The sequence below is a fragment of the Accipiter gentilis genome, chromosome 21 (assembly GCF_929443795.1).
Source record: "Accipiter gentilis chromosome 21, bAccGen1.1, whole genome shotgun sequence".
Lineage (NCBI taxonomy): Eukaryota > Metazoa > Chordata > Aves > Accipitriformes > Accipitridae > Astur > Astur gentilis.
Window position 1 is genome coordinate 20,998,384 of NC_064900.1, and position 15,086 is coordinate 21,013,469.

Here is a 15,086-nt window from a genome sequence, read left to right on the forward strand (position 1 = left end):
TCTGATAAGTTTTTGGCTTCTTCAGAGTGAAAGATTATAAGCAATTGTATAAGCATCAGCCATTTAAGTCTTGCCTGTACTACAGAAACAGTGCTGCCACAGTTTCATTGGCAAGTCTGTGGAATAGTTCTATCTCCTCTTTTAACAACACGAGTTAGGACAAATAAGGTTCTTTCAAGTTTGGCCTAGTGAGGGATTTTCCAGCTTAGAAACTATGAGAAGAGAGTCAGTTTTTCACATCTCAAGCCAGCGTAGCTTGCTATTTGGCAGCAACACCTTTTCAATCAATTGCAATCTGCCTCTGTTTGCCAGTGCCATATATCCTAGCCTTAAGGTCTCATTGAAAACTGGCTAAATGTTTTCCTCTGTCCTTGCTACTTGTATTCCTTCCTTTATTTTTCTCCCTGGAATCCTGAGTTATACGACACTGGCATTTCTGGATTGGTTCGTGTCTTCTTTCTTAAAAGGGAAAACCGTTCTGCTCATGAAATAAGGTTTGATAAGTAGTTAAGGAAAACACTGGCATTTTGGTGAAGTGTCTTCTCACCTTTTCTTTTTCATTGTTTAGTCCTTACATCTCTTCTGTCACTTCTGGTACCTCTTTATGCTTTACTTTGGAGTGCCAACTCAAGGTCTTGCTGCAACCTCTTAATCTGATTCTTTTTTCTGTTATAATCTGCTTTGAAGGAGGGCTAGTGCAGTTAAGAGTTCATTGTAAACTGGACATCAGAACCTTGATTTCAAGTGTACAGAAAAAACTTTATTAACAGAGCACACCCAAATCCTTGGATTTAAAGGTGCAAATGCTTCTTTGCCTAGGGGAAACTAATTTGTGATGTCCCAAAGACACAGTTCTTTTGTGACCTGTGTCTAAAACGCCTTGGTTTGTGTCCGTAAGTTTGGAAATCTGCTGCATTAGCCACACTAAAAATATAGTCTGGAATGAAGCATGATTCAAGTAACCCTAAAACTCTAAAATGAAATTTATGATAAAATAATAATAATAATAGTAATTAAAAAAAAAAAAAGTAAATATTTAGGACAAGTGAAGGGAAACTGTCTCTGTAGTCTGTACAAATGACTCTACTCTTCCAGGAGGTAAATTCTGACTTACAGGTAGTAAACGCCTTGTCCCAGACCATAGTATGTGGAAAATGCTGAGAGGGATCACATTTTGTACACAGACAATCAAATTAATAATTAGGTCCCTTTTCCTTATCTATTTTCAGTTTTCACTCAACCTAAGGGATACTCTCAGAGTCACACGCCTGAGGCATCACAGATCCTTCGGGGTTTAATTAGGTTTCCCAGTGCTGCAGCATGCTCTCTTAAGCCTGTCAGTTACCCTTCTCACAGGAGTTAAAATTACTCTTTATATGACTTATCAGATTTCGCCATTTAATTGATTCCCAATTCATCATCTAATTCATTTACACTTTCCTTTCCACACATGGAAATGCTGTTATGGGCTGACAGCTATGTTACCCAGTAAGATTCCTGGCAACACTTAAAGCCCAAATCTTCAACTAGTGAAATAAAATCAGAGAGATTGTGGGTGGTTTCCATAAATTTTTGTAATTATCAACAGTATGTTTCAGCCAATGGTTTCTACAGAAGTCTTTTTTTGGAACCTGCTCTTTAAGCATGCATTTCTTTCTATTGACAGTTGTAAGTTTCTTAATGACAGTAACGAATGACAGTAAATATATTTATTTTAACATCTTTATATGCATTCATTATGTTTATTGCCAAATGCCTCAACATCTAATTGCTTTTACAGTGTAGCATTCTGCTTGATTCAAGCATATCACTTGTATTTGTCATCAGCACCTTTTAAAAGATGTGATCCAGTAGGTGCGTCACTCCTTCATTTCGTTCTGCGTTAATGGATTAGAAGCATACAGGAGTTGTATTTGCTAACGTGTATTGCTGAATATAATAGGGAATCATGCTTTTTTTTTCCAGAGAAAGTAACTATTGCCCTTTGGTAGATATTAAGATCCCAGTTTAGTGGTGCCATATAAAAAGCAATCAATCAAAACCATTACTATTTGGAGAGAATACATTTTAAAACAACTTAAAGATTACAGTAATTGAGGCAGTACATTTTGTTAACATTTTAAAAGTGTGATCTAATTTCACTACTGGTACTTAATTTGTCTAACTGCTGCTATTTCATATATCTAACACCTGTATTTAACTCTGTTGCAGCTAGTTGTGGATCGTGTCTTGGTTCTGTTCATTGGCACTAAAATAAAGCTATTTTGACCACCAGTGCTCTTTAATGGTGTCATCAGCTACTCAGTACTAATAATGTTAATACTAAATTATGTAGATTCATAACAGGAACTCAATACCCCTCCCTGACACCTTTAATCTGTTAGCATTCTTATAGCAGAATGTGGTACTAGATTCAGTAAAATATTTATCAGATCTGCATGTTTGATGAGAAATAGGCAATTTCCCATTGCTGGAAATTCTGCGTTACTGTGGTGGGTAGTGGAAATGCAAGTTTTCTGACTGTCTCCTCCCAGAATTGTTTACAATGTTTGATGTATACCATCCACTCTTTAATTCATCCATTAATTTATTTTCATTCATTCAAGTTAAATAATGCTATTCTTTAACACTCTTAATTACTCCAAATTTAAATTACTGGCAAAATTTCTGTATACTTCTTAAAATGTCTTTTAAGACCAAAGTCTTAAAAATGTTGTAATTTCAAATAGAAAGGTAAATTGTTGACAATATGAAAGGTTAGGAAGACAAAGAGCATAAAGACAGATCTTAAATTGTTTCAATATCAAAGTAAAAAGAAAAGGCCTTTTAAAATGTCTTCTTGCATTCATTAACTCTACAATTTCTTCCATGGTGACATCATGGAGGAAGTGTTTATGAACCAGCTGTTTAAAGTAAAATAGTTGATCTCAGTGGTAGTAGAGTAGAAAAAATACAGGGATGGTGGTTTTTTGTGTTTGTTTCCTTTAACTTTGCTTTTTTGAGCTTGCAAAGGAGATCTTGAAATACAAATGTATATGATGCTGTGATCTCAGTTACAAAGATTCAGGTCAAGGATATCAACACTCAACTCATACAAATACATATGAATACTAAGCAAAAAATACCACTTGATTTAAAGTACTTTCGTTTCTTCAGGCTTTGGGGTAGCGAGGTTTGCTAAAGGGCAGACTTTAAAGCAGAGCACTGTATGAGTACATTATCTTGAATGTGCTGTCATAAATGTATAGTGGAAGATTCAAAATTGATCTCTACTGTGACGATGTTAAGTGATGGTCATCACTTTATGATCAGACTCTTTACAGTGAGCAGTCTCTTATATCTGGAAACCTCTTCAATGTGCATTCTTAGACTGTGTAATTAGGGAAGTCCTGTGTCATTAGAGGGCTGGCTCAGAGAGAGAGTTAAACTGTTAGGCCACATGTCCGGTGTTTATATAGTTTTGAAGCGCAGAGAAGGCTGAAAGAAGGTCAGAGATCTCGATACTGAACTGATTAGCATCTGCTTGCCTGTAGAAGGCTTTTGTCTGACTGAGAAAGGTGTAGTGAGATCCAATAGCTGAGGTCAAAGTGCTTCAAGGTAGGAATCAGATGAGAACTGAAAATGATGAAAGTGAGGAGCCCTAGGCCGGCTGGCTGGCTGCTAAATGAAGTGACTCCCTGCCTGCTGGAGGCCTTGTGAAAGTGTGGACATCTTCTGAAACATTCAATACCGTATTGCTGGACCCGGTCACTGCATAAAATTATTGCCTCTGTTACATGAGTGATTTTGTTAGATGACCAAAGTAGTATTTTCTGACTGTTTATAGCCCTACTCCTTCTGTTCCATTTTAATGACTACGTACTGTGGTTAACACCAGTGTTAACCTGCTTTTAACATCTTCAGAAAGGAAAAGAATTTTTTTATTTTTTTTCATGGAACCAGTTTTTCTTTTAACTTTACATGACTGCATGGAAACTTTTAGGGGGTTGTCTTCAGAAAAGAATATCTCTCATTTGTAAATGATCAAGTTTTTGGTCAAACCAGGTAACATTCTTAAAGAGTTTAATAAGGTCTAAAATACATTTTGGTAACACATATGTTGACTTAAGTCAGATCACGCATGCATTTTTTGTTCTTTTTTAACTTAATTAGGTGCTATTACACTTTCCTGTTAGTGGCATGTGTGTATTAAAAATGATACTCTGACATCTGTATAAATTTCATGCCAGCAAAGTCTTTAAACAAGGTACTATAATTTTGGCTGATGCTTAAGTTAGTTGTAATTAAAATTAAGCACCTGGTTTGAAGCACTGTTCCAACTGACAAGCATCTTTTAATATATTTGAATGCCAAAAATGTCTGCTGTGTCTCAGTAAATTTGAATTACAAGTTCTGTAAGTAGTGGGGAAAAGGGAACATTGCTAGTCCTAAATTACAGGAACTGTTCTGCTTTAGAGTAACAGCTCAGTCTTGACTAAGAAATAATTAGTTTCTCTTTGATTATGGCTTCATGGGTTTGCAACATCTATATAACCTCCTGAATACCATTTTTCATTTTCCTAATCTTGCAGCATTTTAAAGCAAGTGCTCATATTTTATTAGTCAGATTAAGTATTAGGTGGAAACGTTTTTTGTAATACTGTTGTTTTGTTGAGGAAGAAAGGGAAGCACTAAAATGCTTCTTACTTATCTACAGGAATTAAAATCATATTGGTGGGTATTAAAAAAAATTAAAATATATTATATGGGGCTTTTAACAAAATTATCCAAAAGGCAGGGCCGTGAGCCATTAAGGTTGCATTGCTCAATGTTAGCTTGTAGTTTGATGTTAGCATGTTTTTATTTGCTGAGTGATAATGTGTTCATTAGCTGAGGTCTGTTTTTTTTCTAAAGCAGTGTGAGGAATGAGCATTTCTTCTATTTATTCCACTTTATTTTTTCCCTATTTTTGAAGCATGTGGTACAATACAAAGAAACATTAAAATTATCTTCATGCTGAAAGAGTGGAAATTGTTGGGATCTCTTCTGTTATCAAATTCTGCGATACTTTGGCTCGCTGATCTCTCTCTAACAAGTAGACTTGCAAAACACTGTGCTTTGTCTGGGACAATGCAAGACAGTCAGCTGGAAGCAAGTCTGGATGATGTCTTTTATAAGAATTGAAATGGATTAAGATTGCCTTGCTCTGATTATGAAACTGCACCCCAAACATCTTCATTTCCCTCTCTTCCTCTGTTCACTGGGTGACCATGGCTGTAGTATCTTGATTGATTAGGGATCCTAGATATATTTTGGTGCACTGCTTTGAACTGATCTAGCATGAAGTGTCCAGACTACAATAGACCTGCAATCAAAATTTTCAGGAGTTTTTCTTACTTCCAATTCTTAAATGATACCACCTGTTAAGGCATGATATCTGCAATGTATGATATTAATTAGTGTTTTCCCTACAAATTAATTCTTTTCACTTATTGACTAGAGCTTTCTGGTTGGTTTCTTTTTTCTTTTGTTTTCTTGTCTTTGAACTAGATCACAGTCATTTAATGATAAACTTTAACAATAATCTTTCTTAAATATCTACAGTGTGTATATGAAAAAAACTGCCTACCTACCTCCCAATTTCACCCAGTAGTGACACTGTACTGTTTTTCATATAGCCAACAAAGAACTTAAGAAAAGAACACTGGGTGCTGCGTTTTGAAAACCCTGTTTAGGGTTTACACAAAAAATGCTGTCTCTACTTGTGTCTCTTGTCAATAAAAATCTATCCTCAAGTGATTGCTAGTTCCTTTCTGCCCTGGAAAAGATTCTCTGGGGAAAGTGCAATTGTTTTATTGATTGAATAGTACATTATATTAAATAGTTTTATGAGTAGTTGACTTTTAGTGGAGTTTAAAAAGTTGCTCTTGAACCTGATTAGTTCAGCAAGCATAGCATAAAAGTGTTTTCAGCACAAACACAGGAGTTCAGAGTTCACACAGCAAGATCATGGAGTTGTCCTAGCTGTGCACTGACAATAATTGTGATCATTATTCATTGTATTTTAGAAAATATTAGAGTAAAATGTTAGCAAACCCTATCTACAGTATGTCAGAAATGCAGGTGGGTTATATCTATGAAGATTCTACACTGAATTTGTTAAAAAAAAAAAAACAAAACAAAAAGGCAATCATCCTCTTCATTTATCTGTTTTCATTCCATCCGCATACATGTAGAAGGAGGTGCATGTGGTGAAATTTGACCCTTTGATGACTGAAAGCACATGCTGTACTGATTACAAAGTATACTTCTAATACAACTTCAAAAGGAAATGTATTCTCAGTTTACAGTGAGTTTACACTATGAAGGACAAAAAAGAAAAAATGGTGGGTTTTCTTTAGTAAGAGAAGAAAATTTTAAATTTATAACTTCATGCAAGATTGCTAGGGCCTGAGGCAAAAAACCAGAGCATGTATCTACTTTACAGCTGCAAAAATAATTACATGATGACTATCTGTGGAGTAATCTCTAATGGATTACATTTTGTTAGCATTTCATTATGTAATGTTAGAGCCAAAATAATTCATAGTAAATGGAAAAAAAAAATATAATTGTTTTGATGTATCTATGGCCTGGACCTTTGATGTCCTCCTAAGGCATTCTGTTAAGCATTAGTTAATTTGTGAAAGGTCTTGGTTTATAGACAAGGTACTATGCTTGTAAAGCTGATATAAGACTTAGGAGTGTATTTGTTTTTATTAGGCAAGTACTGGACTTCTTTGTTGCTTCAAAGGTGCTAAAAGCCATCTGAGGTGCTATCTGGTAGGCTTTCCTCATAGATTTACAATGTCCTTCAGACTTGAAAAGCACTTACAGTTTATTAAGATCACTGCACTTGATTTTTTTTCTTTTTTAAACTTAAGGGCACTTCTTTTTATCTATCTCTTAGCTTTATCCAAGTGATACAATCTTCAGCAGTAATAAGAGGCTTCTTACTCATGGTGAAAACACCCCTTTTATTGTGTTGCAATAGAACTGTGGTGTAGCAAATAGACTCTTCTGCACTTTCATGTCCTGTTGGCACTGGGAACTGGATGGATATAAGGGGGTTTTTTAGTAACTTGGTACAACTTTTGTTTCCTCTTCTTCTATGTTCTTTAGTTTGGAGCAGTGAAAAAAAGAAGTAATAATATGACCAGTGGATCTAAGCCAGATCAAGTGTCTATTAAATAGAAAATATTCTTTGACTTCAGCAGAAGCAGTGTCAGCCTAGCCACCTACGCTACATGATTTATTGTGTCTGGATGGCTTGGGGGCTACTTGGGAACACAAGAAGTTGCATCTGGTTATTAATACTGTATTCAATATAAACAGAATAAGTATATATAAGGTTTTCAGTGTGTGTGAGTAGTATTTTAACACTCCCATAACCAAAATAATTTCACGTATCCAATTTCGATGCATCAGTATTTAGGGGGATGTAGTAAGCTGTAAGAGAATGCAGGTTAAACTTAATAAAGTTTTGCTGAAAGCAGAAGAGAAGCTAAAGGATTGGTCTTTTGACTTACCTTTCTGAATAACTAAAAATGACATAATTCCCTTTTCTGAAAACATATTATTTCCTTTAGATGTAACCTGGATTAATTTTATAGCTGAAAACATTTTCAATTTTCCCTAGTCCATAGAAGGAAAATATCCATGTGTTTTGCTTTTTAGAGAGAGAAATTCTTTGCTAGGTGGAATATGCTTTCTCAGGTTTTTGTACACCAAGCAACAGGTGCATGGTTTGTTGTTTTTTTTTAAAATAATCTATCGAGACTGGGTCTGTTTGAGAGACTTAGTTCATCCAAGAGAACATGTTCATCCAGTAGCATCTCATTGTTGTAGACTAAATGACCTCCACAGGTCCCTTGCAACCTGTAATTTCTTCATTAAGTCCTATCATTCTGTTGTGTTAGCTTGTATTGTTAAAGTGATAGAGACATTTTATCCTTGATTATCCTCTTTCGGTGCATCAGTATCTCCTGGTTCCAGGGCATCCAGAAACATCAATAATTAAACTGAAATATTTGAAATGTGAGTGCGTCAGTATGGAAGGGGATTGGTAACTTGAGATGATGTCTGGTGAGTTCTGCAGTATACTTCAGTCTTGTTGGTACACAGATGTTCTTCCGTACTTCCAGAAATTATATCCTGTTTCTAGAACCATGGTAAAATATTCTGTATTTATTGCTTTTGATTCACATCTACACTTCTATATCAATCTGGAACTTTCCCTGTTACGTATTATGTTATAATGAGCCAAGCTGGACACATAGGCCTGTGACTGTAGCTACTGAATGGTAGGGTATTAGAATGTAAGGTAGATGTACTTGAGAAGAAAAAACAGAAGATAGTCCTACTGATTATTGACAGGACTATTTGCCAATAATCCTCCAAAATAAAGAACTACAAGTAATTTTTGCTCCCTCCCTTTGTTTTAGATTATATAGCATTGCAGAAGGTAGGTGTGAGAAAGGTAATACTTCTGTCCCAAAGTATTCCAATGTTAAGACCATTTTAAAAGGTCTTAACAGCAGGAAGGACTTTACAGAGAGGAATGGTTTGGTGGCAGTGCTGTACCTGCCAATCTGTAAGCACACCCACATTCCTTAACATCTAACAATAAATCACACATGGTTTTGAAGCAGCATTAACAACCAAACCACTACTCAATAGTGAATGTCCATATATCTGTGGTCTGCGCATGGCTTGGGGGATATATTATTTGCTGCAGATTCTTGGCACTATTTACTGTTGACACAAGATTGTTGCAGGTAGCAAGAGTGACAGATAGCTTTGTCAAAATCTTTAGAGTCCTTGGGTTGTAATGTACTTTTCCATTACTGTATCCTTTGTTCAGTGTGGAAGGAGTAACAGCAGCGGAGAGGACTAGAACGTTATATTTGTTACCATTTGAGTTATTTATTTTTAGATTAAACCTAACACCACTTACTTGGCAAGACCTAGGAATGCCATTATTCTGTTAAAGTGTGTCCCTGTGTAGTGGTCTGCTGAGCACAGTGTGATGTCTCTCCTCTCCCAAAAAGAGAAAATAATCACACAGCTATTGATAAAATTCATACTGCGTGATTGGCGGGAACTAGAGTTTCCTAGTCCTGGGCTTGCCCAAATGATGAGAAAGAACAAATTCTAGTAATGAAGCCGCAATAAAAATGTTTCTTTCTGTGAAAAGGTAGTAAAATTTACTTCTTCCAAATGAAGGATGTGGTCCTGGCTCAGGCTAAGGGATGACTCCCAGAGATCAGGAAAGATTATTTTTTTTAATTGGTTTTTTTTTTTTACTTGAAAAAGACACAAGCCAAATTGCAAAGATGAGTTTGGCTAAGGCTGCACAAATGTTTGGCATCTGATAATGTCATCAAAGAACTGGGAAGTTTAGTTAGTTTGTTAATTTTTGCCATAAATTTAGGGATGGGTACAATTTGTATGGCCAGTGGCCAATCTTTAACTGTAAAGCTTTGAGATACTGGCAGGCTGAACTTGTGTTGCAGAGAAAGAGGGGCAGAAAGCAATCTCTGCTGTGCTTCTCCCCAGGTGACGTTCTGCCTGAGCAGAAGACTTTGTGCCTTCTTGAGCTGTGAATAGGAATATTGTGCTCACACGCTAGGCAGACACTAATGCCAAGTGCTACCATTGAGGCAGCTCTTCTGTGCAGACAGTCCTATGTCTGTGTCAGCCTTACACCGCTGTCAGTCACTTGGCTTGTTCACTGGGAGTTAAATATGAGTAGTACACGGGTTTTCTCTGTTACTGTATGGAAGCACCAGAGACCATCTGCAGATGCCAGATAAGATTCGTTAACAGAATTGTTCATTAATATAAAGTACAGTGACAACAGGGACCATTAAAGGCCAAATCAAAACACTTTGCTGTGCTATTGGTGTATTGTTAGGTAATTTTTGACTACATTTTCATTATTCTTTCAGTTCTACGGGATGACTTCAGACAAAATCCATCAGATGTAATGGTAGCCGTTGGTGAACCTGCAGTGATGGAATGTCAGCCTCCAAGAGGTCACCCAGAACCCACTATATCATGGAAAAAAGATGGGACCCCTCTAGATGACAAAGATGAGAGAATTACAGTAAGTATAAAAAGTTTTTCAAACAACACAAAAATCAACTAATCTAAAATCACTAGTCTCTTGAGCATGTGGGCATCCAGCCATGCTGTACTTTCTAGGATCTGTCCTTTCCTTGCCTCAGAGGCACGGCTAGTTTGCATTTAGCTTGGAATGTGTCCTCTGGTCTCATACTACTTCCTCGCAGGGTAGGCATTTGTTTGTTAAAGAGGACCATGCAAAACCTGTGTTCTCTTCCTCAGAGGAATTAAAAGCGTGGAAATGAAATTCATTCTATTTGTCACTGTCCTATAATTTTCTTGCCTTTTATCCACCTACAAATTTCTGCAACCTATAATATCTGCCTTCTTTGGTTGGAAAGAGGAACTACTAGTAGTCTAGCTGAGACCTTTTGTAATTCTGATTAAAAGAATCCATGCAGAAAGGTTGTGTGTTGTATTAGGAAGGATAAGAAGGCTTTTGGGATATAGTCACATTTCTTTAGAGAGATGATGGCTTATCATGCCCTCTCAAATTAAGCTGTTTTCTCGTTAGAGGTGTTGTCATACTCATTTGTATCTGTAGCTTGCTGAATAAAGCGTGCGATTATTCAAAAGTATGGATAGAACAGCTTCTCAAATCAGAAAACTATCCTTCTTTTATTTTTTGATGTGTGAAACAATAAGGTAGTAAGCCTAAATGGCTTGAAGAAATGGCAATGAAAAATGGAGTTAAAAAATCATTTATATGCTGCCAATATGGTGATAGAAAACATCTTTCCATATGGTGAGAAACTGTATCATCTGAAAGTACATAGCATGCAGGTTCCTGTTGGTACTGGGAGGATTACTAGTGTAAAACAAGGTCAGAGGCACATACAATTTATATACCTCAATCATATGCTGAAATGAGGGAAGTTTTTATTGGAGGAACACTTAAACCCCAGCAACCTAAGTAAAAAATTACCAATTTTGTTTGAGATTTAAGTTGCCTCTTGTTCTGTTTGTTTTTTACAAACAAGACAAAGCTCAGGCATTCTGTACTTGTGGCATATGCATAGATTTAAATTTTTAAGTATGCTACCTATCTGATTGCTGGTTATTAACTCAATTCCTCCAATCATACTTGCTAAGAATTTGCAATTTCCTTTTCAAATCTCCTTCCCACTGTGACAAGTCAATTGACCTGAGATGAAGAGAAGATTCCAGTGCCACTGTTTTTTTTTTCAGGAAATGCTTTCCAAACTTGCATTTTCTATTGCTACAGTTTATTGTCTTGAAGGATTTTCAGGTGTTGCCTATTAAGTACATTTCTTTCATTATACATCAAAACTGCTCTTCTCCCAGCTGCTGGAACAAAGACATATCCAGAACAAAAGCAGCTATCGCTGACTGGCGGTGCCACCTGTATTTATTAAAACTGTGCTTACGATGGAATAAAGCTTCACAGTTTGGTTTTCTTTTCTGGTGATTATGTCAAATGCTCACCTACATAGTGTTCTTTCACCATGACATCTGGTGGAGTTATCTGGCATTATCAGTTTCTGCTTCCAAAAACAAACAAATGAAAATGAGTTTTGATGTAGGTATAGATACACATTTGTTTCACATGCCCAAATGTGTGTTTGTTTTCAGAGGTGTAAATTAACAGTGCTGTGATAGCTAGCACAACTGCAGTCATTTATGTCCTGTTTGCCCGGCATTGTCTTAAGCAGCACTATTACTATCATGGGAGCTTTCTCGCACAGGCAAGAGACTGAAGCTATATTGTAATGCAGATTTGCATCGACTTACAGCTGAGCAGGATCTTGCCAAGTGGATAAATATGCTTTCAGATGTACATCTTAACAGTTTTGCAGTAACCATCTGTATTATCTTGCTAGTGGCTGGGAGGCGAGGGGAGATGGAGACCTGGAATGGATGACATGCTAAAGGGCAGATGTGCAAAAAATGCTAATTTTGAAACCTGACTTAGAATTATTCCATTTCTGTTAACTTATCTCCTTTAGGTGATTTCCATGTCAGTTTACCAACAGGAACATAAAGAATTAAGAGTACAACAGCTGAAATAAGGATGAAGTCGTTGGGGTTTAAGTGATAGATTTCATTTTTACATTAAATCAACCTTTTTGATAAAAAAAAGTTTTTCGTTTAAGTGCCTGTATTTAAAATGAACACCTACGTTCATTTGATGGCAAAGTTATCATTCACTCAGTGAGGCTAAATTTCAGGTAATATAGTTTACAGGTGTTACCTTCCTCTTTTTAAGCCACAAAATTACCAGATCAGGAAATGTCAAACTGTATGTGTTTGTGTTCAATATATATGTAATACCAGTGGGCATTTAATCAATGAAAGTGCTTTAGTGGCTCCACTTCTAAAGCATTTCCAGTTGTTTTCTTTCTTAAAGGCTTGTTGATCTTTGACTTATTGCCATTTTAAGAGTTCCGTAAGTGTCAAAGGCTGTTTAAAGCATTTCATATTAATGGTTTCCTTTCTGACAAGAGTTGTAAAATAAACATAATGATTGTACTTTTTTTGGAATAAGGGATGAATCTTGACACCTCTTTTTTGATTCGTATCTATACTTTCTTCAAAAAGATGACATGTCTATGAAGCAACCTTATTTTTAATATATGGAAGCTTTTTTTTTTTCTCATCTGCAGTGACAGGGTTAATTTTTGAGTCAGCAGAACTGGGCTTTGCAGACTGAGTATTAAGGGTGCCAGAGAAACAGAGGTGGTAGCTTGGTTCCTGACAGAGTGTTTGAAACAAGAGATGCAGATAAATAGCAGTTAAATAAGTTCCAAGTTAAGGCACAACTTCTCCTGGAATGCAATAAAAAGAAAATATTATTTTGTCCTTGTAGAGTTAGGGAAACAGATATATTTATGTAGGTGAGATAATAAAAATCAAAGTAGTCTTTGCATATTTTTGGTCCATTTGTAGGGCAAATAAATGCGCTTTGAAGAGAAATAAATTTATATGTCTTTCAGGTTATAAACAGTAGTGAATGGAACAAATAAGAAATGAAAGTAAGGGTATGGGCACAGCTATCTGTGATGGGGATTATAGAAACAGACCTTTGCTTTCAGCACAGCTCTTCCAGTACTGCTCAGTTTTAGTACAAGTCAGACTCGGTGTGGGCTCTTCAGTGTACACAAGTCCACTGGGTGGATCTGATGAAGAATCATCATCAAAACATTTTTTCTCTCTGCTTTTGAATATGTTGTCTATAAGCAGTTTTCTCAGTGCATTGGAGCTGAACATGGTTTTTCTCATGTGTATTCTTTATACCACAGTATGAAAGCATATGCTTGATGTGGCTAATCCCTCTCCATATATTACAAATGAAGCGGGAATGACAGCCTTGCATGTGAAGCAAATGCTTACCTTTAACTTAATTTGTTGAATTGAAAAACAATTATGATGAGGCCAGAGCAGAACTAGTGTGATTTTGTGCTCATCTAGTTAATTTTTCTCCTGGTATTACTGCGAAATCAAGAATTCCTCCTATAATATATACATATAGTATACATTACACATAGCTTTGGTGCAGTCGGGTGAATAGCTCTAATTTTTCACTGCAAACAGTGTAAAAATAAAATGCCTTTTCCAATTTCTGAAATGTTCTGTCTGTACTAGGAGAGACTGTGAGACTCTCCTCTTGGAGTTGAGACATGTTGGAGAAAGAAGATGCAAGGTCTTGTCTGTGAGTGAGAGAGAAGGGAGCTCACTAGGGTGGGGAAGTTCCTCGTTCTGTTTCCACCTTTGGAATCGCTGTCTTGCCAGGTGAAGTTCAGAGACCCACAGATTGCTTGGAGCAAGGATCTAGGCCTGGACTCTGGGCTTCTAGGTATCCTCACCAGGAACAGTCCTGGCTCCCAGCCCCACCAGTCTAGCCATCTTCTTTGCATGGCAGCCCAGTGTCATTAGGACGTAGCCATGGGTTTCAGGTGACAAAAGCTACGAGTTTGCATTCCCTCGGGCTGAGGAGGAGCTGCAGTCAGTCTAGTTTCTGCTGACTGCTGTAATCACTAGACTTGGTCTTTCCAAATGTATTTTGTCTAGATGCAGAAGCATCAGTGGCTGCGAGTACCATTAGCAATGACTTGCTTGGGCACTCAGAGCAATTGCAGTGAGCGCTGGTTGCTTCTAAACCTGTGAATACCTTCAGTGTGCCTCCATTCACTTCTCAGCCATCTTCCTGTTGTACCCCAAAACCTCCCACTACCCTTCAAATGGTGTCCTCGCTGCTTTCCTACCACAGACTACTGCAATGAAATTTTCACCTCATTCCCCACCCATTTCCTCCATCTCACAACCTGCCCTTGCATCCACCCAGCCTTTTTCTCCCACCTGTCTAGCCCCTCTCTATCATCTGATTAGTGCTGACTGCTTGTGTGGAGGTAACAATTTGGAAGCTCAGATAAGCAAACCCTCCTGCTGTGTGCTGTAATGTAAAGGCACTCTTCCTTTGGCTTTGCTGCTAGTGTAAATGGCTGGTGCGCTGTGATTTGTAATGAATGCGGTGTTGTCTGTCTGCGTTAGGTTTGCTCAGAGCCTCCCCTAAGGAACTGTGTTGCTGCTCTGTCTTCTTTGTGAATCCCAAATGCAATTGCCTGTGTATGATGCTGACATAAGTAATCTAACCAAGATGGTGAGGCCTTTGAGCATATCTTTAGGCAAAAACTGGCAATGATTACAGACTCTCCGGAGCGCAAAGCGTTCAAAGAGGATTTTGTGGATCTCCCATCTAGACAGGGCAACCTCCATGTGCTTTTGGATCTCTCTCTCAATTTGTCTCATATTTTAGGGGCTATGCCTGCATAATTTACTAAGCCTCAGTAAAATCAGGATGCAGTCAGAGTGCCTGTAATTATCAGTACTTTGCTAGGGGGAGAATGTATACATAACTTGCATAAGCTCTGGAGCAAGTTGATGTTTGAACCAGGTTTTCACAGCTGCTTCTGTTCCTGCCCCAT

The 15,086-nt window shown here is 37.2% G+C and overlaps 1 protein-coding gene across 4 annotated transcripts in view; it reads left to right on the top strand.

The window, feature by feature from the left end:
- The window catches only part of ROBO1 (roundabout guidance receptor 1), a 748,954-nt gene that overhangs the window by 625,989 nt on the left and 107,879 nt on the right, over positions 1-15,086 (top strand). For all 4 annotated transcript variants that reach the window (XM_049824860.1, XM_049824862.1, XM_049824861.1 and 1 more), the window contains one exon: positions 9,969-10,126. In XM_049824860.1, coding sequence (XP_049680817.1) covers positions 9,969-10,126 — 158 coding nt within the window. The remainder of the gene's footprint in view (positions 1-9,968; positions 10,127-15,086) is intronic.